This window comes from Dermochelys coriacea, chromosome 5 (assembly GCF_009764565.3).
Source record: "Dermochelys coriacea isolate rDerCor1 chromosome 5, rDerCor1.pri.v4, whole genome shotgun sequence".
Taxonomy (NCBI): Eukaryota; Metazoa; Chordata; order Testudines; family Dermochelyidae; genus Dermochelys; species Dermochelys coriacea.
Window position 1 is genome coordinate 111,115,607 of NC_050072.1, and position 21,388 is coordinate 111,136,994.

General features: G+C 40.7%; 1 protein-coding gene across 35 annotated transcripts in view; it reads left to right on the forward strand.

Moving 5' to 3' along the window:
- Positions 1-21,388, forward strand: part of CCDC171 (coiled-coil domain containing 171) — a 269,930-nt gene that overhangs the window by 134,457 nt on the left and 114,085 nt on the right. For 32 of the 35 annotated variants that reach the window (XR_006281477.1, XR_006281476.1, XR_006281478.1 and 29 more), the window contains 2 exons: positions 17,509-17,654; positions 18,971-19,025. The exons of 2 other annotated variants lie outside the window; for them this stretch is intronic. Coding sequence is in view for 30 of the 33 variants with exons in the window: in XM_043514804.1 (XP_043370739.1) it covers positions 17,509-17,654; positions 18,971-19,025 (201 nt within the window). In the remaining 3 variants the exon portion in view is untranslated. Of the gene's footprint in view, positions 1-14,959; positions 15,049-17,508; positions 17,655-18,970; positions 19,026-21,388 lie in introns of those variants that run through there. One more of the 35 variants, XM_043514822.1, reaches the window with a different exon arrangement.

The following is a 21,388-nucleotide window of genomic DNA, read 5'->3' on the forward strand; positions in this document are numbered from 1 at the left end:
TAGATGATACAGTATTTTAACTTTTATAGAGAAAAAGTCACCCATCATATTCAATGGAGGCTTTGTATATGACAGCCTCCTCAAAGAGAATCACTAAGGATACACTCTCTATAAAAACAGAAAATTAATTTTTTGAGTTTTTGTTTTTTAATCACTTCCCATGAGCTTTGTTACTGGAGTGACAGTCAAGCTTTAGGATGTTCTCTGGAATGCAGTTGATTCCCAGTAACTTGTATGTCACATCGGCAAGAAGGGACAGTTCTACACATTGTCTCTATTAAATTAAAAGCTGTTCATTAAAGAATGTAATGTAGCTGATTATTCATTAGTGTACAACTTAATAGGAAACTGTATTAATCAAATTTAGCATGTTAGAGAGTGTGTTCCCTTCTGAATTGGTTGGAGACTAAAATTCATAATTCATTAATTAGTTAAATGTTTTAGTTGTTTAAAAGTTTCTGTATATTGTATGTTTTCAGCACCTAAATAATTTAAAAAGTAGCTAAGAATAGATTTTAAATTAGGATTAACCTGTCCTATTCTCAGTAGGGAAAGTCATGGATTTTTTTTCCCCCATGCCATAACGAACCACATTTTAGACACTCTGTCCTGTATTTAAATTCTTGATTATTATCACTACCTTTGTTCACCTGTAAAATAAAGCAGGTAAATTATAGAAAAAGCACATGGTATCTCCACTGATCCTCCTCTTTCCCCCTCATCCATTCTCGACAACAGACTATTTTCGAGATGGTCTTGCTTCGAAAGCTTATGTGAGCTAATGACCCACCCCCTTGTCTTGCCCTTCTGCCCTCAGCCCATCCACGTCTCTGCATCATAGAACGCCCTCTGTGGGATCCACAGGAAGAGAGGGCTGCTCCCACAGAGGCAGATGACCCTCCCTTCCATGTGACAGGGGATATCCGTACATTTTACACGGTTCTGTGGGGCCGCACACCTTCCTCCTTGAATATTTATGATGAGAAGTAGATTGCACTCCACCTCTTCATCTTTGTTTGCCATTGTAGCGGTATCAACACAGTGTCTCTCAAAACATGAATGTGAGTCAATTAAAAAATGTAATTTAAATGTAAGTTTCAACTTTCATCTTTGAACTGTTGTAGGCTGTCCATAAAATATGCATTGTTACTAATGTTTTAGAAAATTACAAATGCATACAAACAATAACATTTCTCTTTTCAAGAATTGTAGTTATACAGTATATAGTAACTCTATTCAGCATCTGTAAAAACAACTGTTAATTATATTATACTGTTCTGTAATCATTGCAGTAGTTCGCTGGTTATTGAGGATCTAAGAGTGGCACTGCTTTTCTCCTTTCCAGTGATCACATCATTTGAAAAAGAAAACTGATGCTTACCTTCCTCACTTGAAATACTTTATAGTCAAATTTTTGTGGCCATATATTTCCTTCACTCTGTGCATGGAATTCTTATTGATATCAATGGGAGTTGGTTGCCGGGATAGAGGGCAGTACATGGCCTTTAGAAAATAATGGAGTCACACCATAGCTATCGACAAAGGCAAAGTAGCAAATAAGTTGCTAAAGATCTTTCTTGATACCCTTTCATATGAGCCCTTCTGGACATACATTAGCAATGAGCAGAATAAAAGAGAAAAGGCAGAAAAATTATATTCTTGGGCTATGGAATAAATATTTATTATTCTTTATTTTAAATAACACACTATATTTACATTCAATAGTTTTTGAGTCCCAGATTTTGTTCTAAACCTGCAACAAGTAAAATCATAACAATTTTCATTACAGAATTGAGTTTGGTATTATCTAAAGAATTGTAGCATCACTTGCAAGTTTAGTGGGTTTTTTTTTCATTCTTCTATAATTCTTTTTATGTTCAGTTTTGTAAATTAATCCCATAATAGCAATTTGCTAAAAGTGCAATCTGAAGTGCTAGCAAAGTTCAAAGTATTGTTAAAGCTTTTACTTTTTTCACATTAAGTAAAATAGTACCCAAATTCCAAGGTAAATGTCCTGTTTGTATTTTTTTCTTCTACGTGCTACAAGTAATTTTTATTGGCCAAGAATAGGAATGTTACTCAGGCCATTTTTAGAAAAGTCAATACCATGTTCATTTCTTAAAAATAATAGATCCCATAAAAGGGAAACAGTTTAACTGAAATTACATCCAACTTTATAAAAAAAGAAAAAGAATGGTCAAGGTACCACTTCATTGTCTTGGGTAGCTGAGGTTTCCATTTGATCAGCTGTACTTTAAATGTAATAAAAAAGGCATGATTACCCCAGAGTAATTGAGAGTAAACTATGTCTAGTGTCTTTGAATAGCTGCGACTAATGGGATAAGATCCTGATGCCTCAACTAAGAATAAGGATTTCTGTCATAAAAGAAAAAAAAAAGCAGAAGTAATGGATTAAGAGCTCGATCGTGCAAAGTGCTGAGCATTCTGGCCCCATCCAGCAAAGTACTTCAAGTACACACTTAACTTTAAGCATATGCATAATCTTACTACTCACATCCATAAATGTGCTTAAATCCTTTGGTGGATTGGGGTTGAACTCTCAGCACCTTGAAAGATTGAACCCTAAAGAAGACTGGCTACAGTCATGAAAGTGCCTAGGAAGGCTGGGGCATGTTTGCAAAGAACAGCTGCATGAGAGTCAATAGTTTAGGCTGCAATTTTAGCTCTGAGTAGCTGATTAAAAGGTCAGAACTCTGTTGCACTTCTTATTACATCAGTTAATGACTGGCACATGCATATAAAGCATTCTGATTTTATCATTGTTAAAATAGGGTGATATTACTTATCTACTTCACAGAATGCTTGGGCGTTTTTGTTCACTGCACTGTACTGTTAAATAAATAAATAAATATGTTGACTTTATATTCAAAGATTAAATAAAAACAAAATTTGAAAGAATAACACTTTAACAAATAGATGACATGAAAACAATTAGTGTTTTATGGTCTTTTTAAAAAAGTACAAAAATCACATTGGATGCTTGCTTAACCTTCTGCTTCTAGGATCTTAAAAAAATAAAAAACTGGAACTGAAGGCTCAGTGGTATTATTGCTACATTATAATTATACTAATAAACACCTCTATCCATGACCTTGAAATTTATAGTGCAGTGGGAAAGATTTATTGACATGTACTTTGGAAGAAAAATGGGATTATTGCATAAGTATAATGCCTAGTTGTTTAGCACATGTACTTGCATACCATTTATCCCAGTTAGTTTAAAGCTTTACACGATCTTTAAGTTTTCATTCAAAAATACAGGAAGGCTTTTTGTTAAATCCAGAGTCCTGAGAGATCTTTGTTATATTATTGAATTAACTACAAAGTAACCATGTTTCTACCTTGAGATGTGCAGAGGGAATCAATAGACCTATAAAACTGCACGTGATTTTTTTTTTAATGTTCTAAACCCCATTTTTTTCTAGTACCTTGAATATCAATGCATAGGACTTTTCTGGTGCTTGTGATATACAAGTCCCTTATACTTAGTCCTTTTTATTTTTTTAACTAAGGAATGCTACTTCTAGGACGTATCCTGAGGGTGTCTTTATTTTTCACCTTAATCAACTTTTCCCATGATCTCCCTTTCCTTTTGTGTGCAGTTTAAGGATATAAAGATTTTTTTTTTATCCTATGGTTGTGAAACCCATAGATAAAGCGACACTGAAATGGCTGTTCCAATGGAATTCGTAATTCATGTCTCATTGGCATGAAGTAAGAGAGAAATTCCATCCTACCTCCATTTGACCTTGCTCAGCTAAGCAAATGTTTGCATCTATGACCAGCTTTGTTTGTGGTTTTCCAATAACTTTTCTTTCTTGCAGATAATTTCTTGACTGTTTTTCTACTTGATGTTAATTGTTTTCAAGGGTATCATATTTCAAACTTGTACCATTCCCAGCCTACAGAAACTATGTCAGGATTTTCACCTTTTTACCATTAAATAATATGGTCATATGCAGGATAACCAATGGAAAAGAGAAATTTCAATTTCCCAAGGACAGGTTGTATGAGGAACACTGACAAGTTTTATGATAAAATGGCTTAAGTCTGTCTGTCTAATTTTGACAGCAAGATTGCCCTGTGTTTGGAGGTATTAGAGGTACACAGATAAGAACTCATTTTTTAAAAATTGCCTACCAAAATATATCCGTTTTAACTTGCATTCACGCATAAAGTAGTACGTATAATCCGTGTATCAGAAAAATGTTATGTTTGGGATTCTGAAGCTCTAAGATCTCTAGATGTTATATTTGTAAATCATATATTTTCACTGAGAATCGTGAGCACTCTTACACTTGCCAAAATAAATTACATAACTATGTAGCTAGCTGTGCTGAAAGTTTTTAACTTAATGTTGGATCATTCGTGGAATCACTGGTTTTATGGCCTCACCAAAGTCTGTTGAATGTAGTATATCACTTATTGTTGCTATAGTTGAGTTAGCATCATTGGGGTAAAAAAGCCGATAAAATCCCAATATACTTAATGCCAATTTATCTTGCCCTACTAGAGAAACGTATTTAATCACTAATCTCATTTTACACCTTGGGTCTAACAGTTGCAGTGATTCATTGCTTTCAGTGATTTTAACATGTCTGCTTCAGGACCAAGAGGTGCCATGATCAGAACATGTGCTCGCTTCTACGAATTGTACTCTGTGTTGGCATTTGGTATGCCACAAAGCACATCCAGACAGCAGGGAGATGCTTAGTCAATATGCCTTTATAGCCTTTTGATCTCCCTGTAGAATGCTGCCATATAATGCAGCTCTGAAAATTCTTCTGCAGGATGAGTTAGACATTGCTTCTTAGACTAGTTAAATTTTGTTTCACTGTGTTTGCACCTAGTGCCGAAAAGATTACACTGTCCAGTCTTAATTTAATATAAGGAATAATATTAACCTGCATAGAAGCAGAGTGGCTGAAACTTTACAGTACAAAACATATTTATCAAATTATTCTTTTATTTGGTTTAAAGAGAGTAAAAGAGGGAATAAAAATATGTATGCATATTCCTCCTCCCCCCCCCCCGCAGATATTTAATGCAGCAAGATGTGGTTGGCAAGGTACTAAAATAAAATATGCATACACTAAACAGAATTTTGGGCAGCCTTTGGAAGCAAATGTACCTGAATACAAATTTCAGATTTGGTCAGCACTATTCTCTGTAAGTAGGAGAACTCAGTGTTAGAATGTAGAGTGTAAACTGGTAAAACAACCTAAGCCCAGGGTCGGTGCAACTACTAGGCGAACTAGGCGGTCACCTAGGGCGCCAAGTGGTTGGGGGCAGCGGTGGAGCGGAGATGAGCTGGGGCAGGGGGTGCGGGGAGGACCACCTGCAGCAAGTAACTGGGGGGGTGGCGCACAGGAGAACTACTCCCCGCCCCAGCTCACCTCTGCTCTGCCTCCTCCCCTGAGCATTGCCCCGCTCTGCTTCAAACAGCTGATTGGCGCCGCAAGCCTGGGAAGCGGGAGAAGCGGCGGCGTGCTCGGGGAGGAGGCGGAGCGGCGGGGAGCTGCCGCACGCAGCTTCCCGGGCTGAGGAGAGGGAGGGGGCAGTGGGGAGCTGCCGCGGGGCGGGGGCCCTGGGCTAAGGGGAGGGCGGCAGAGGGGAGCTGCCGCAGGGGGGTGCCTCAGGGTGGAGGGGGATGATGGGGAGCTGCCGCAGGGTTCCTGGGAGGGCGGGAGGTGAACGCAAGGTGGAAGTTTCACCTAGGGCGCGAAACGTCATTGCACTGACCCTGTCTAAGCCTACTTTAATACAGAGTAATATTCAGAAGATTTCTCATGTTCTCTATTCAATAAAATTGATAAACTGATAAAGCTAATATTGAAGCAGGGTGGAAACTCTGGGACAGATCCTCCGCTCATGTGAACTGACATAGCTGGATCTGTCCTTGACTTTAACTGGCTTCTCATATTATAGTGTGTCACTGTTCAGCAAGATGGCTGCCAGGAAGAGGCGCAGAAATGGCAACTCAAACATGACAGAGCTGTATATTTTTACACTAAAAATCAATGGAATTCAATAGTAGCATTATTCAAAGTTCCATTTTAAACATACTGTTCAGTAGTAAATTGACATACAGTAAAAGCTTTATCTGGCATGTTGGGGGAAATGGGGGGTGCAGTTAATCAAATATTCTGGTTAAGGAAGAGTTATACTTACCAATGGAATACCAATGTTCAGAGAATTAGATTATGATAAAATGAATAAAGTATAAAATAGTATACAGGTACTCACTAATCCCGTAGTAGTACTGCACTGCAGAGTGATTGGTTTCATGAAGCACTTAGATGTATACAGGTAAAGTTTTCTATACAGTGGGTTATCTTATGACACTACATACAGCTTTTACTGTATTATTTAGGAGACAGATTCAATCTATTTAACACAAGAATGCTAATGCATACAAAGTTGGAATTAAATCTTCATTATTTCATTACTTCATTATTAGTGAGGATTTTATCAACCTTGACAGTTCTGAACCAATGACTTAAAGGTGAAAAGACTCTGCCAGAGGTGGGCAAACTATGGACCGCGAGCCACATCTGGCCCGCGAGACCGTCCTGCCCAGCCCCTGAGCTCCCGTCCGGGGGGGCTAGCTCCCGGTCCCTCCCCTTCTGTCCCGCTCCCCCGCAGTCTTAGTGCTATGCGCCGCCAGTACTCCGGCTCGCCGTTCCTGCCGGGCAGCATGGGTGGTATGGCTGGCTCCGGCATGGTAAGGGAGTGGTGGGTCTCGGGGGGCAGACAGGGAGCAGGGGGAGGATGAATGGGGCGAAGGTTTGGAGGGAGTGCTGAATAGGGCATGGGAGACCCGGGGGGCCTGTCAGGGGGCTGGGATGTGGATAGGGGTTGGGGCAATCAGGGGACAAGGAGCAAAGGGGAGTTGGATGGGGCATTCTTGGGGGGGCAGTCGGGGAGTTGGATGGGGCAGAGGTTTTGTGTGGGGCAGTCAGGGGATGGGGAACAGGCAGGGTTGGATAGGTGTGGGAGTCCCAGGGGGTGTGGATGGGGGTTGGGGCAGTCAGGGGACGGGAGAAGGGGGCGTTGGATGGGTTGGAGTTTCTGAGGAGGGCAGTCAGGGAGCGGGAAGTGCGAGGGGGCAGATAGGGGACAGGGGACAGGCTGCTTGGGGAGGCACAGCCTTCCCAACCCGCCCTTGGGCCAAAAAGTTTGCCCACTCCTGCTCTATGCAATAGCCTACTTGCTCTAATACTGATTCCCTAAACATCCAATATTCTATTTTAGAGCCCATTCCTATTCCCATTGAAATATATGGCAAACTCCCACTGACTTCAAATGAAGGAAGGATCAGACCCTTATTTAGTATTCCTTTTAAAGTAGTGATAGGATTAAAATTGTTGCTTTTACCATTTCATGTTTCAAAATAATTGGTAGAATTTATTTGGTATTTTTCTTTTGTGCTGGATTATCCCCATTCCCCTGCCCGAAACTCAGAATTATTGGAATGAGCCATCATATCTCAGAAGTATCCCAACCAAATCAATAAGTCACTCAAGTGCATCAGAAGAACATCTATGAAGAGTCACAATTGGTCTGTCCTGTGACTTGGAGATGTCACTGAGAATGCTAGACAGTCCAATGAAATCCTTTTGATTAATTTATCTTCCAGGGAAGGAGAATATCATCAAATAGCTTGCACCCCACTTAAATCAAATTTATCAATTGTTAGAATAAACCATGAGAGATGGATTAGTCGGAAGAGGGTAGGTGAAGTGGTCAAAGGTGAATGAGAACTAAACCGATAATATAGCTATGTCATTTTTCAAATTATTCCGGTAGTTTGTGTTGTATTTACACATGTACGTTCACAGTGATTGCTTCTAAAAACTTCCTAATTTTGCTTTGACTAGTTTATATTACTGTGATATTATCTCTAATTAGTACTTAATATTCCTCAGGTTTTCCCTATGTTATGAATACTATCCTAATGTTATCTACTTACTAAAGACAAATAGCTTTTAGGGTACTGGTTTCAGAGTAGCAGCCGTGTTAGTCTGTATTCGCAAAAAGAAAAGGAGTACTTGTGGCACCTTAGAGACTAACAAATTTATTTGAGCATAAGATTTTGTGAGCTACAGCTCACTTCATCGGATGCATTCAGTGGAAATACCGTGGGGAGATTTATATACATAGAGAACATGAAACAATGGATGTTACCATACACACTGTAACCAGAGTGATCACTTAAGGTGAGCTATTACCAGGAGGAGAGCGGGGGGGGCGGGGGAGACTTTTTGTAGTGATAATCAAGGTGGGCCATTTCCAGCAGTTGACAAGAACGTCTGAGAAACGGGGGGGGGAGGGAAGATAAACATGTTTTACTTTGAGTAATGACTCCCAGTCTCTATTGAAGCCTAAGATAATTGTATCCAGTTTGCAAATTAATTCCAATTCAGCAGTCTTCTCGTTTTGAAGTTTTTTTGTTGAAGTATTGCCACTTTTAGGTCTGTAATCGAGTGACCAGAGAGATTGAAGTGTTCTCCAACTGGTTTTTGAATGTTATAATTCTTGACGTCTGATTAGTGTCCATTTATTCTTTTATGTAGAGACTGTCTGGTTTCACCAATGTACATGGCAGAGGGGCATTGCTGGTACATGATGGCATATATCACATTGGTAGATGTGCAGGTGAATGAGCCTCTGATAAGTGCGGCTGATGTGATTAGGCTCTATGATGGTGTCCCCTGAATAGATATGTGGACAGAGTTGACAACGGGCTTTGTTGCAAGGATAGGTTCCTGGGTTAGTGGTTCTGTTGTGTGGTGTGTGGTTGCTGGTGAGTATTTGCTTCAGGTTGGGGGGCTGTCTGTAAGCAAGGACTGGCCTGTCTCCCAAGATCTGTGAGAGTGACGGGTCGTCCTTCAGGATAGGTTGTAGATCCTTGATGTTGCTTTGGAGAGGTTTTAGTTGCAGGCTGAAGGTGATGGCTAGTGGCGTTCTGTTATTTTCTTTGTTGGGCCTGTCCTGTAGTAGGTGACTTCTGGGGTACTGTGGATGTGTGTATTTTACACACTATGTCTGTAATAATAAAATGATTTCTCAGAACAACTTCTAGACATACTGCTCACTCATTTATAACTGTGTGGGGCTGGAGTCTCACTCAGTAAGGCTATTCTTGACCGTCAAAAAGGGCATGTTCAATTGAGTTAGCTCAACATGATTGAAAAACCCTTTTTCGTGCTACAATACTGCTAGTTAACTTGCTCTTAAACATGTTAGCCTCTGTCTTAAGGAACATTTAGAATGTTTTTCAGGCATGTAAAGCTAACTCATTTGAGCTTAAACCAATTTTTGCTCATTAAAACAGGGCCATAGTGCAGACATTTTGCTGTTACTTTAATCAGATTAGATTTCCTGCTGGGAAATAAGTTAAGACATGGGAAATGAAGTTCACTTTTGAAATGTAGAAGAGGAAGCACCAAGTAGACTAGACCATCCCTGACAGATGTTTGTCTAATCGATTCATAAAAACCTCCAATGATGGGGATTCCACAACCTCTCTTTGTAATCTGTTCCAGTCCTTACCTATCCTTATAGTTAGAAAGTGTTTCCTCATATCTAACCTAAATCTCCCTTGCTTCAGATTAAGATGGGTTACTTCTTGTACTTGGCCCGACATGGAGAACAAACTGATCACCGTCCTCTTTCTAAAATCCCTTAACATATTTGAAGACTGTTATTAGGTCTTCTCTGAGTATTCTTTTCTCAAAACTATACATGCCCAGTTTTTTTAACCTTTCATCATAGGTTACATTTGCTAAACCGTCTATCATTTTTGTTGCTCTCCTTTGGACTCTCCAATTTGTCCACATCTTTCTTAAAGAGTGGCATCCAAAACTGGATGTAATACTCTAGCTAAGGCCTCACCAGTTCTGAATAGTGTAGAACAACTACCTTCTGTGTTTCACATATAACGCAGCGACTAATACACCCCAGAATGATGCAATTCTCTTTTCTTTTTGGAGTGCATGCTCATGTCCGTTCCATGCTAGGTGTGTGCACGCCACGTGCATAGTTGCCAGAGATTTTCCCCTCAGTGATATCTGTAGGACTGACTCTAGTGCCCTCTGGAGCCACATGTGTATGCACTGGTACAAGGAGTGTTGCCAGCCCCGCTCCCTCTTAGTTTCTTCTTACAGCCCATGACGGTTGCCTGGAACAATCGTCCTTGCTCTTGCAAGGCTTCTTTCCCAGTTTGGACATTTCTGTCATATATTGTATAGTTATTGTAGTTAATGTGTGTAGTTCTTAATGTTAGTGTGTATAGTAGTGTAAATAGGTGTCCCTGTCATGGAGTGACTTGCACCCCAGGGGCTGGGCATACCCCAGTCTCTGGGGTTCAAGCCATGTACCTCCTGCAGAAAGCCAATGACAGTGAGTGACCTTCACTCTAGCTGTATCAGTGCCTCAGGGAAACTCACGTTAAAGAGACATGCCAGATATGCAGCGCTTCAGACCGCATACTCAAAAGGAGAGGGACATTCATCTGGAGGCCTTACTCATGGAGGCAGCCCTCAGATCAGTCTGAATGCCAAGCGCTTTGGCTTCCATGCAAAGTGTTCCACCGGTACCATGCTCTGCTCAACGCTGTTCTCCATCCCTGGTGTCAAGGAGGAAGCATATGGCAGACTCCTCCTTCTGTGCCCCCACCTCAAGAGAGCAGAGAAGAAGTACTATGTCCCAGCCAATGGATTTGAGTACTTTTACTCATATCCTCCCACGGGGGTCCCTGATAGTGTTGACACCAAATGAACAGGACCGACAGGGGCAGTTGAAAGTTACTCCCAAAAATAGAGAGGCCAGGAGACTGGACCTATTCAGACACAAGGTTTATTCAACAGGCAGCCTCCAGTTTTGCATCTCCAATCAGCATGCTCTGCTGGGAAGGTATGATTTTAACCTGTGGGATTCATTGTCTAAATTTAAGGATTCCCTGCTGCAGGAGTCGAGGCAGAAATTCATGGCCATCCTAGAGGAGGGCAAGGCAGTGGCCAGGACCTCCCTTCAGGCAGCCCTGGATATGGCTGACTCAGCAGCCAGTACTATGGCACCAGCAGTCACCATGAGGCGCTGTGCGTGGGTCCAATAATCAGGCCTCCCTTACAAAGTGCAGCAATCCATCCATCCAGGACCTCTCCTTTGAGGATACCTTGCTTTTCTCCAAGCTTCATGGCCTCAAGGGCCACCCTTCACTCCACTTAACATTTTAGGCCCCAGCAGCCTCCCAGGTTCACTGCATCTCCCAGGCAGGATCCCTACAAGAGAAAGGGGAAGGGTTATAAGCGATGCCAACCCCTACCTTCTACCTCAGCCTCCCAGCTGGGCTCACCTAGATATCCTGGCAGGGCCAGGCAGGCCTTTTGAGGGTATGCCTGAGGACAGTATATCAGTCTTGATGCCAGATCTGCATCTGTTGCCCTTCAGCCCAGCATGGCCATATATAACATCGTCCTGATGGGTACTCAACACCATAACAGTCAGTTACACCCTCCAATTTTCATCCACCCTTCGCTCTCACCTCTGACCACATTCATCTTCAGGGACCCTTCTCATAAGCAGCTTCTTGTCCAGGAGATGCAAGCCTTCCTCTGGGTGGAGGCAAAAGAGGAATTTCCTCGAGACTTGAGAGGGAATGGATTTTACTCTCAATATTTCCTAATCCTGAAGGCCAAGGAGGGGTCCAAGGCCCATCCTGGACCTGCATCCCCTAAACAAATATCTATAGAAACTGAGGTTCTGCATGGTCTCCCTGGCCTCCATTATTTCCTTCCCAGATCCAGGAGACTGGTATGCTGCCCTCAATTTAAAGGACACTTATTTCCACATCTCCATCTTCCATGATCACACAAGATTTCTCAGGTTTGTGGTGGGTCAATGCCACTACCAATTCACTGCATTTCCCTTCAGCCTGTCAGCAGCCCCACAGACTGATCAAATGTTGCTTGCAGGCTCAGGTCCAGCAAAGCATTGGTATAGTAAGGGCCACCTTTCAGGCACTGAGTCTGTTGATAAATTTGCAGAAGTCAACTCTGGTCCAGGTTCAGAGGATAGAGTTCATTGGGGCAATGCTCGACTCAGCTCAGGCCAACGCCTACCTACTGGAGACCAGATTGTAAGCTATGTTGGATCTGATCTCCAGGATCACGATCCATCCACTAACAACTGCTCGAGTCTGCTTCAAACTGTTGGGTCATATGGAGCATGTAGCTACATAGGGCTGTATGCAAGGTTATGTCTCAGACCTCTACAGGTGTGCCTGGCATCAGTCTACTCCCCAAGCAGACACCATTTGGAATAGACACTCACGATTCCACCTCAGGTCCTCATTTCACTGACCTGGTGGAGAGACCCAGGATCTGTAATGAAAGGGGTACCCTTTGCTGCCCCTCATCCATTGGTAACTGTAGTCTTGGATGCATCAGATCTGGGGTGGGGAGCCCCCTTCAATAGAGTCAGGGCCTCTGGTCCCAGGAAGAACAACTCAGGGAACTCAGGACAGTATGCTTGGCTTGCCAGGTCTTCCTTCCCCAGATCTCAGGCAAAGTGATGGACAAATTGCATCAATGTTTTACATCAACAAGCAGGGAGGGCTCAATCTTCAGTCCTATGCCAGCAGGCCCTGGGTATTAGCTATTCTGGGCCTCTCTCACACTCTCTTGTTGGAGCTCCTGTTGTTTGTATGAATAATTAAATATTGATTGGGCCAGAGACCAAAAGAGCGAGTGACTCTATAGCCTAATGGTTAAAGCACTTACTTTGAGGTTGAATAAAGTTCTTTCCCACATGTAGGATAGCAGAGTTAAACTTTGATTTCTGTTCACAACTTCTTATAAAAAGTTTCCTAACTACAAAGAACCTAAGCTGTGTAGGAACAAAATTATGCACGAATCTTCTAACTCAGCCTACGTGCTGCCCAAGAGATTTTTCTCCTATGCTATTACTTACTTTGCTGTTTCCACCAGCAAATTGCTGTTCATGCTCAGCTTAGGGGGAAAGCAGCTAAATTCAAGTACCTTCCTCTGAGGACTCTGATGGAAACTCAGTTTATGTATGAGATTTTTGGTGGTCTATAGATGAATGAACATGATTGTGTAGTGAATGAGCATAAGAATACCTAAACATCTAAACTAATTAGATCAAATGACTGCTTATTAAATGTAAACAAAATGGAGTTCAGTTTTTAAAAGTTGGTTTGTTCCTTTGTTCTTGAAACTGAAAACTCAGCATCTTTGTAAAACTATGTGTAGGCATAGTGGTGTTTTTTTGTTTTTTTTTTAAATCTTGCTTTCTTTTGATCATATTTAGCTTTAACTTTCTAAAAATTGAAATGATCCACAGCAACATTTCAAGATAAATGCACTATCAGTCTTGGAAATTTTCTTATTTTTGTAAACATTAAGACCCAGGGAACAAAATAAGGGCTATAGCGTGGATTAAGTGAAATATATCAAGGCTGTGCTTTTCTGATAACTGAACCTGAAGTGACCTTTCTCAGACACAATTACAGAGCTGTATGTTTTTCCTTTAATTTCATCAGGGGTTTAATTAGTATACAAATAAAACTCCCCTTATCTTCCTTTCTACCTAATTGGCTTGTCTTAGCTTATATATGAAATATGTGAAAGTGGGCTGTAATTAGGGTGACCGTGTTAACCTTTTTTTCTCAAATGTACTGTTGCCTAAAGGCCTTAAGGCCTAGAAACAGTGCTTGGATTATTGCTTTGCAATCACTATGGCTGTCCCATAGGTTTTCTCATGAGCAGAAGGGCTTTGGGTGCTGCAGGTTCCCACTGCTTAACAGGATCTTCATTCTTCTCCCCACTAAATGTTTATTGATTATCTCACTGTTCCACACTCAGCCTCCAACAACTTAATATCAGGTGACAGTCAGGAGAGTTCTCCAAGTAATTAGAGTTGAGCATTGGGGGAACAATTAGGAGCAGAGTTATTAAACTTGATTTATCCTATTCTCTCCTGAACAGTTTCTTGGATATCTGAACATCACACTTTCACAATGTACCCTGGCTGAGAAATTAGTGGCTAACCTGCTGCTTATCATTGTTGCCTTGCTGCCTTGAGGCACACTTTCTTGGTTTCAGTCACTCAGCTGAAAATATTAGAGTCCATAAAGTTTATCAAGGGTTTTAATTAGATCAATCTGAAGAAAGGGGAAAAAAGGCTTAGCAGCTCTTCCTTTAAAGCAGTATAAACGGTGTTCAAACAATTTAAAAGGTTTGACTTTAACCCACAATGGCAAGGAATTTCAAACATAAGGCTGAAACTTTTGTCTTTAAATCACCCATTGTGCCTAAGTGTGGGAGCTTTTGTAGCAAATACAACTGGTGAATGTTCGAAGGCCTCTGCAAATTGTTCCCCAACTGTTTAAAATAATAAAGCAACCGAGCGTTAAGAGCTTTCACTTTGCCATGTTTATTTTCACATTGTCACCTGCTAGTAAAGGTTGTACATGATGGTACCACCTGTCACGATCAGGATTAGCTGCCCCTTTGCCCCTCTTATGGTCTCTTCTGAGCGCACCCCTTGAGCCTTCACCTCTCCCAGGAAGAATCCTGCCGTTCTCCCACTCTTAGACTGGACCCAAGGCTACAGTACCCTTTGTACCAGCTGTGATTACTCAGCAGGTTTAACTGGGTTTGGCTACTACCCTTTGGGAGTTGTGATACTTTTACCCAAAACAGCCTTTTTAAAACAAAATATCATCTATCTTACCTAAAGACTGAAGCCTATCTTACCTAAAACACCCTAACCTCTGAACTCTGGGGGGGTCAGACTGCTCCCCAACAGTGTCATTCTTTGCTTCCCCCTTAGCCCTCTAACATTGTCATAAGAGAGTCTGTGTTGTTAAACCCCTTTGAGGCTTTTGATCCTGTTCTCCACCCCCACACAGAGGCTGAGCCCTCCTGTGGAAAACATGCCTAACAAGCCCTGTAGGGGGCTGAGAGGATGGCATCACTAAAAAGAAAAACCTGCAGCACCAAGTCTCAGAGCCCAGGTCAGTTGACTCAAACTCAAGCTACTGGGCTAAAAATAGCAGTGCAGACATTCCCACTCAGGTTGGAGCCTGGGCTATGAGACCCAGTGAGGGTCTCCCTACTCTTATAAAGAATTCCGTGGGATTTTTTAATAACCACAAGTGATCTGAGCTTGGAATCTATATCTTACATAAAAGATGGCAATGCAATGCATTTTGGCTCAATGCTGAAACATTGGGTTGGTAGTGCTAACTTTGAGAGAAGGTTTCATAAAACAGTGTATCAAGATTCTACAGTACCTAAGCACTGACAAAATTAAACAGATTTGGTGTGACATTTTAGTTTTAAATGCCGAATTTCATTTCTTTTGCAGGTGGACATTATTTCAATATAGTTTTATATTCTTTAATTTCTTTTCTTTGGGACAATTGTGTCTGGCTATATTTAGAAAGATGTAAGTGCTATTGACTTTTAGCAAGCCTGAGGTATCTTCAGATTGGTTATATTCTCAGTGCCCTGTCAATGTTTACCAGACTTTTGTGTATACTTTTCTTAACATACAGTCATAGTATGCTATGAATGCATGTTCGTGGCACTCCACATTCAATATTATGGATACAGAATATAAACTATATAGAACATTCTTAATATTAAGTTACAAAATACACTCAGAAGCCCTTTTGAAAAGTTTGCAAGGTATGGATCATTATTATCAAATGTTTAGTTAAAATTATATTTGAAAGATGAATATTCTACACATGTAGTAGTAATTTTTAAAACCCCTCTATCTTGGTCAATATACATGATTTTTTTAATTTCAAAAGGGATTAGTCCACAATGGAGACAAAAGACATAAAACATTTCTTTTTTAAATGAATGATTAGAAATTCCAGAAATTCAAAAATAGAACTCTAGAGCAATACATTTGTCCTTTTATTTATTTATTGATCAGGAAGATATTCTTCTAACTTGAAGATCAAACAATTCGACTAAGCAGATTTTCTTTTTTAGGAGAAGCAAAATCTTACTATTTACAGGCATCAGAAGATCTAGGTTCTGCTCCCAGCTCTGCTACAGATTTGCTATGTCACCTTTGGCAAAAACCTTAACCTCTCTGATCTTCAGCTTCCGTTTGTAAGATGGAAGTTGCCTACTTTCCCATATATCTGAGGCCTGATTGTCAGAGGTGCTGAGTGTCCCCAGTTCCCACTGACTTTAGCTGGAATTGTGGGTGCTCAGTGATTCTGAAAAGCAGACCCTTAACTCATTAAAGTTTCTAGAATGTTGAAATCCTCAGATAGAAGTAACTATGGAAATGTAATTTACTATACAAATATAAAAACTCCTGGCTCCAGAGCTGAGAATGTATCCCCTAAATTTGCAAAGCCAGCATGCAAGGACTTAACCCTGCAACTGCACAGCTAAATCCTACTATATTGTTTTGAAAAAATTATGGCAAACTTTCTATTTAACATAAAAGTAAGCTTATAGCCAACTCCTTTTTAAATTTTTTTTACATACTGAAGAGACAAAATAGATGGTCATAAACAAAAATACAGAAACAACATATTACCAAAATGTAAACATATTGCTAACACGCCTGTTTGTAACCTTAAAGATCCTCATAACAAAAGGAAGAAGGAGAATTGGCGCAATGAATTAAAAGGTGTTATGATCCCTATATTACATTATAGGAGAAACAGTGAAAAAACCTTGACTGCAGTTTTGCTAGTCAGGTTTCTTATTGTTCAATTTACAGTGTTAGTTGACATCTATTGACTTAATCTGAATTAATTTTGAACATTAGGCTTTAATGCTAAGTAAGAGAGTGTTGGGTACACATTAGGGAACAGAAACATGCAAAATATGTTGGAGATCAGAAAAGTCATAAAATAGTTGATGTACTATAATGTGATGTGTTAGACATAACCTGCAGTTTAGTGAACACCGATTTTGTACATTAGAAAAACTGTAGGATGGTTCTTTATTTTTATGTTGGACTCTTTCCTTTCTGTTGATTTCCGTGAGGTGGGTAATACTGATCAATATTTAAATGAACGATACTTTGCATTTTTCTTTTTCTTTTATCTGTAAATTGCTTTACTATGAAGTATTTTTAGTTAATATTTATTTGGGTTTTTTAAAAAGGTGATATTCCTGATATTTTCATGTGCCCAGAATATGGTGTTTAAGTATTGTACCTGTAGCATCTGTCTTCAATTCAGCAGATCATTTTGTCTGTTTATAAAACATTTATAAATGTATGATGCACTAAAAAAATTAGATTTCTGTAGTGTTGGTAAATAAATAATACTTTTGGTAGAAAAATTGTAAAACCTTGGTTTGTAATGGCCCAAATCTACTTCACAGTCAGTCTGTATTCCTCTTTGTTTAATAGCCTATGGCATAAATTGAAGTTAATTATCAGGGCTGACAAGTAACTCTGCTTTCTGTCTGCTGGCAGAGTCTCTCCGAGGCAAAGATGGAGCTGAGAAGAAAAGATCAATCTCTGCGTCAGCTCAATAAACATCTTACCCAGCTGGAGCAGGACAAGCGTCGACTGGAAGAGAGCATCCACGATGCAGAGAGTGCCCTCCGCATGGCAGCCAAGTGAGCACTGGGACCTTAGGGAGATCACTTAAAACAGACAAAAGATCAATTCTTACTTTCATGCGCAGGGTTTTAGCTCTAGATAAAGCAGTGGTAGAAAACAAAAATACAGTGCTCTCTCTCTTTGAAATTCAGTGATATATCCTCTAAAAAGAAAACTCTTAGTTCAGCCTACTAAGTATATATTTTATATAATAATCCCAGACAAGTGCTCTACTATTTGTGTCCTGTAATAACATGAGCATTTTTGTTTTCCTGTTACAAGTCGGAGAATGTATCTTCTTCTTCAAGTAGTGTCCCTATGGGTGCTCCACTTCAGTGCATGTGCACCCCTGCACCTTTGATTGGAGATTTTAAGTAGCAGTGCCTGTTTGGCCTGTAAATGCGACCTGTACATCCTCATGCCCCATACTGAGGATATACAGAACTGCGTGGGCGACCTACCCTCAGTTCCTTCTCTACTGTGTTTGCCCTGAGATAAAGTGTTGAGCATGCTTGCTTACTCAAGCCTAGCTTCTAGCGTAGTTAGTGTTAGTTTAGCTTATTAGTAGTTTGTTGGGGTCATTATTTTTCCTTCTTTTTCATTTTTCCCCAATTGAGGGGTTATTCTAGACTTCTGTTCTGGGGTATGCCAGGATCCTGAGGCTTTAAGAGGTGTCTTTCCTATTGGGAAGATATGCGCATCAGTGATGGACGTTCTCAGTATCTCCACTCTTTAGGAGACACTCATGTCCGCAGTATGTGTAAGAGCTGCACTTCCTTCAAAAGCAGATCTCGAAAAAACAGGATATCAAATTTGCATTACTGTTGATGGAGCAAGCCCTAAGACTTTGAAAAAAGATTTGGTATTGAGGACCTCTTTGGACAGCTGTACCGAGCTAGTAAAGGTTCTGCCTCAAAGAGGTCTGTGCCACTGGACCCTGCCATATCCCTGGTACCTATACTATCATCTCTTATCTCTGCATTGATACCGACAGTGTCAGACCCTGGACATTCTCATATCGAGTGATCGGTATCTGTGGCATCAGTGCTGAAGCTGGACTTCACAGGATCTCATCTAATTCCAGTCTATGTACTTCCGGTACTGCATGAGTTTAGACACTCAAAAGACCTCCTTGTCTCCAATGAGCCAGAATCCCCGTTTCTTTATTTTGGGGGTTAAAAGGTCGGGAGGAATCTAAGAATAATACTTTCTGGGTTGTTTAAAAAAATTATAAAATAAAATTGTTGATAAGATATTGAGATTGGCAGAAAATTAGCCTGTCTTTACTAAAGCATCTGTTTTACTAAGGCTTAATTTTTCCTTCTTTTAATAGAGATAAAGAATTCATTGCCAGTCATATGAAATCTGTGGAAGCCACCCTACAGAAGGTGATGTATTTAGCACTTTCATCTCAGTTGTATTTGTATTTCAAGTCATGCCAAGCTTTTGGAATTGTTTATTTTCAGGAAGGCTGATGGTGGGAGTGGTTAAAATGGTACAAAGACTTATTCATAATTTTAATTAAAGTATCAAAAGATCTCCCCCTTCAACTTCTTTCGCCTCCAGAAAGCATTCAGAACAGGAGTACTTGTGACACCTTAGAGACTATAAGGTGCCACAAGTACTCCTGTTCTTTTTGCAGATACAGACTAACACGGCTGTTACTCTGAAACCTGTCAGAAAGCATTCAGTTCAGCAAGCCAAATGTTATAATAATGTTGTTGACAGGTATGTTCCTTGTATTTTTTTTAATGTAAAAGTTGTTACAAACCCTTCCCCCTGAGTACTCTTTATGCTTGTTAAAGTAAATTAGGATGCTACTGATCATCCCAAACTATGTGTAATTGCTCTTGAATGATCTGTGTATTCACTGAGTGAGGCAGAGGTCATTCAACAAGGGCCCATATCAAGTGGTCATAAAGTGTTTGACTTCTCGTGCTTTACTTTTATCCTTGGTAATAATTAAATAGAATTAGAAAAAAATGGTAAACACTGATGCACAATCTAAAACATCACGGTGATTTTAAACCATTTTTTAAATTGAATAGCAATCTAAAGTGGACCCTTTGGCTTGTATTATTTTGCTGCATTGCAGTGTCAATTTGAATACCAGCAAGACTGAATGTATTGAGTATATCTCGTTTTTTAAAATTATAAATGCTATTGACATTTTGTGAGTGTTTTTCCTTATGACACAGTGGAAATTAGATATATTTCTACTATCTTATGATGTTAGTTTTCCTCGTCACAAAATGTAAACCCCAAGGAGCAACATACACATTTTTTAAATTTTATTTTTTGAAACAACCAGAATATTCAAAAGCTGCTGTTTACTTATTTTTCACTTAAAATAAATTACTCTCTCCAGAGAGAATTGCCTCTGAATATCTCCAGTCTTGGGAGTTTGTTTCTATACCACAAGTCCCAACAACTAGGAAGCGTGCAATGTGCCCATTCTTTCATGGTTCCAAACTTTTGGTGCAGGGTGCATAAGTGATGCCTTCAGTTCTTCATATGCCTTCAGTTCTTTTCCTGATGCTATAGAAAACAGGTCTTGGAACCATGGCTTCTTTTTGAGGAGAGAAGTAGCAGTACCTTTTCTTATTTCTTTCCTGTTATGTTAGTTATAGTTGTATACAACTTAGCTAGCAGGTCATTGTGCTTTGCAGCACAGGAGAAAAAGAAGTTAAACTTCTGCTGCTGCTTGACCTCCTAAATTCCTAATTATCAAGTAGTAATAGGTTTCTTCCGCTTCTGGGCCACCTGCCTGACAGAGTAGAAGGAAATCATGTGTGTCCTGATGAAGATTGAGAATCAGTGAGAACATTACCAGTTTACAATGTATCAGTCACAACAGCAAATCATAGTAATGGTTGTAAATAATTCATAATCTAAGTCCTTTGGCCTGTCCCAGAAAACCCAAGCCAAAGTATTGGACCTATCTCTGGAAGTCTGTGAAATGTAGTAGCCCTCATCACTGTGGTGTCTGAATATCTCACAAACATTAATGAATTTATCTGTACAGCATACGCCTGAGGTGTATAAATGTTTATCCCAATTTTGCAGATGAAGAAATGAGGCAGACATAGAATACAAATCAAGCTACAGAAGCAAGCAGTCCTTTTATTCCTATTATTATCAGGGCACTCAAAAGGGCGTTCTTTTACAAGTAGAGGAAAAATGTTAAATAGCACTAGGGAGAGATGGTCTCTCTTCTCTGCACATGACCTACAGGGAATGATTCAGGTTTTCAGACCTGGTTTCTCCATCTCCTAGGTGGAGGCATGGCATGAGGGGGCTCCATGCACTGCCCCCACCCCAAGTGCTGGCTCCGCAGCTCCCATTGGCCGGGAACCACAGCCAGTGGGAGCTGCGGGGCCGGTGCCTGTGGGTGGAGGCAACATGTACCGTGCAGCCTCCTGGCCATGCCTCTGCCTCAGAGCCAAGGGACATGGTGCCTCTTCCGGGGAACCACCCAAGGTAATCACTGCCTGGAGCCCGAACTCCAAACCCCTTCCTACCCCCCAATCCCCTGCCCCAGTCCTGAGCTCCCTTCCACACCCAAATTCGCTCCAGGAACCCACACCCCTTCCTGCACCTGACCCCCTGTCCCAGCTCTGAGCTCCCTCCTGGACCCCCTATACTATCCCGCACCCCAACTCCCTGCCCCAGCTCAGAACCACCTCCCGCACTCCGAACCCCTCAGCCCAAGCCCAGAACCCGCACTCCCATCCAGAGCCATCACTCCCAC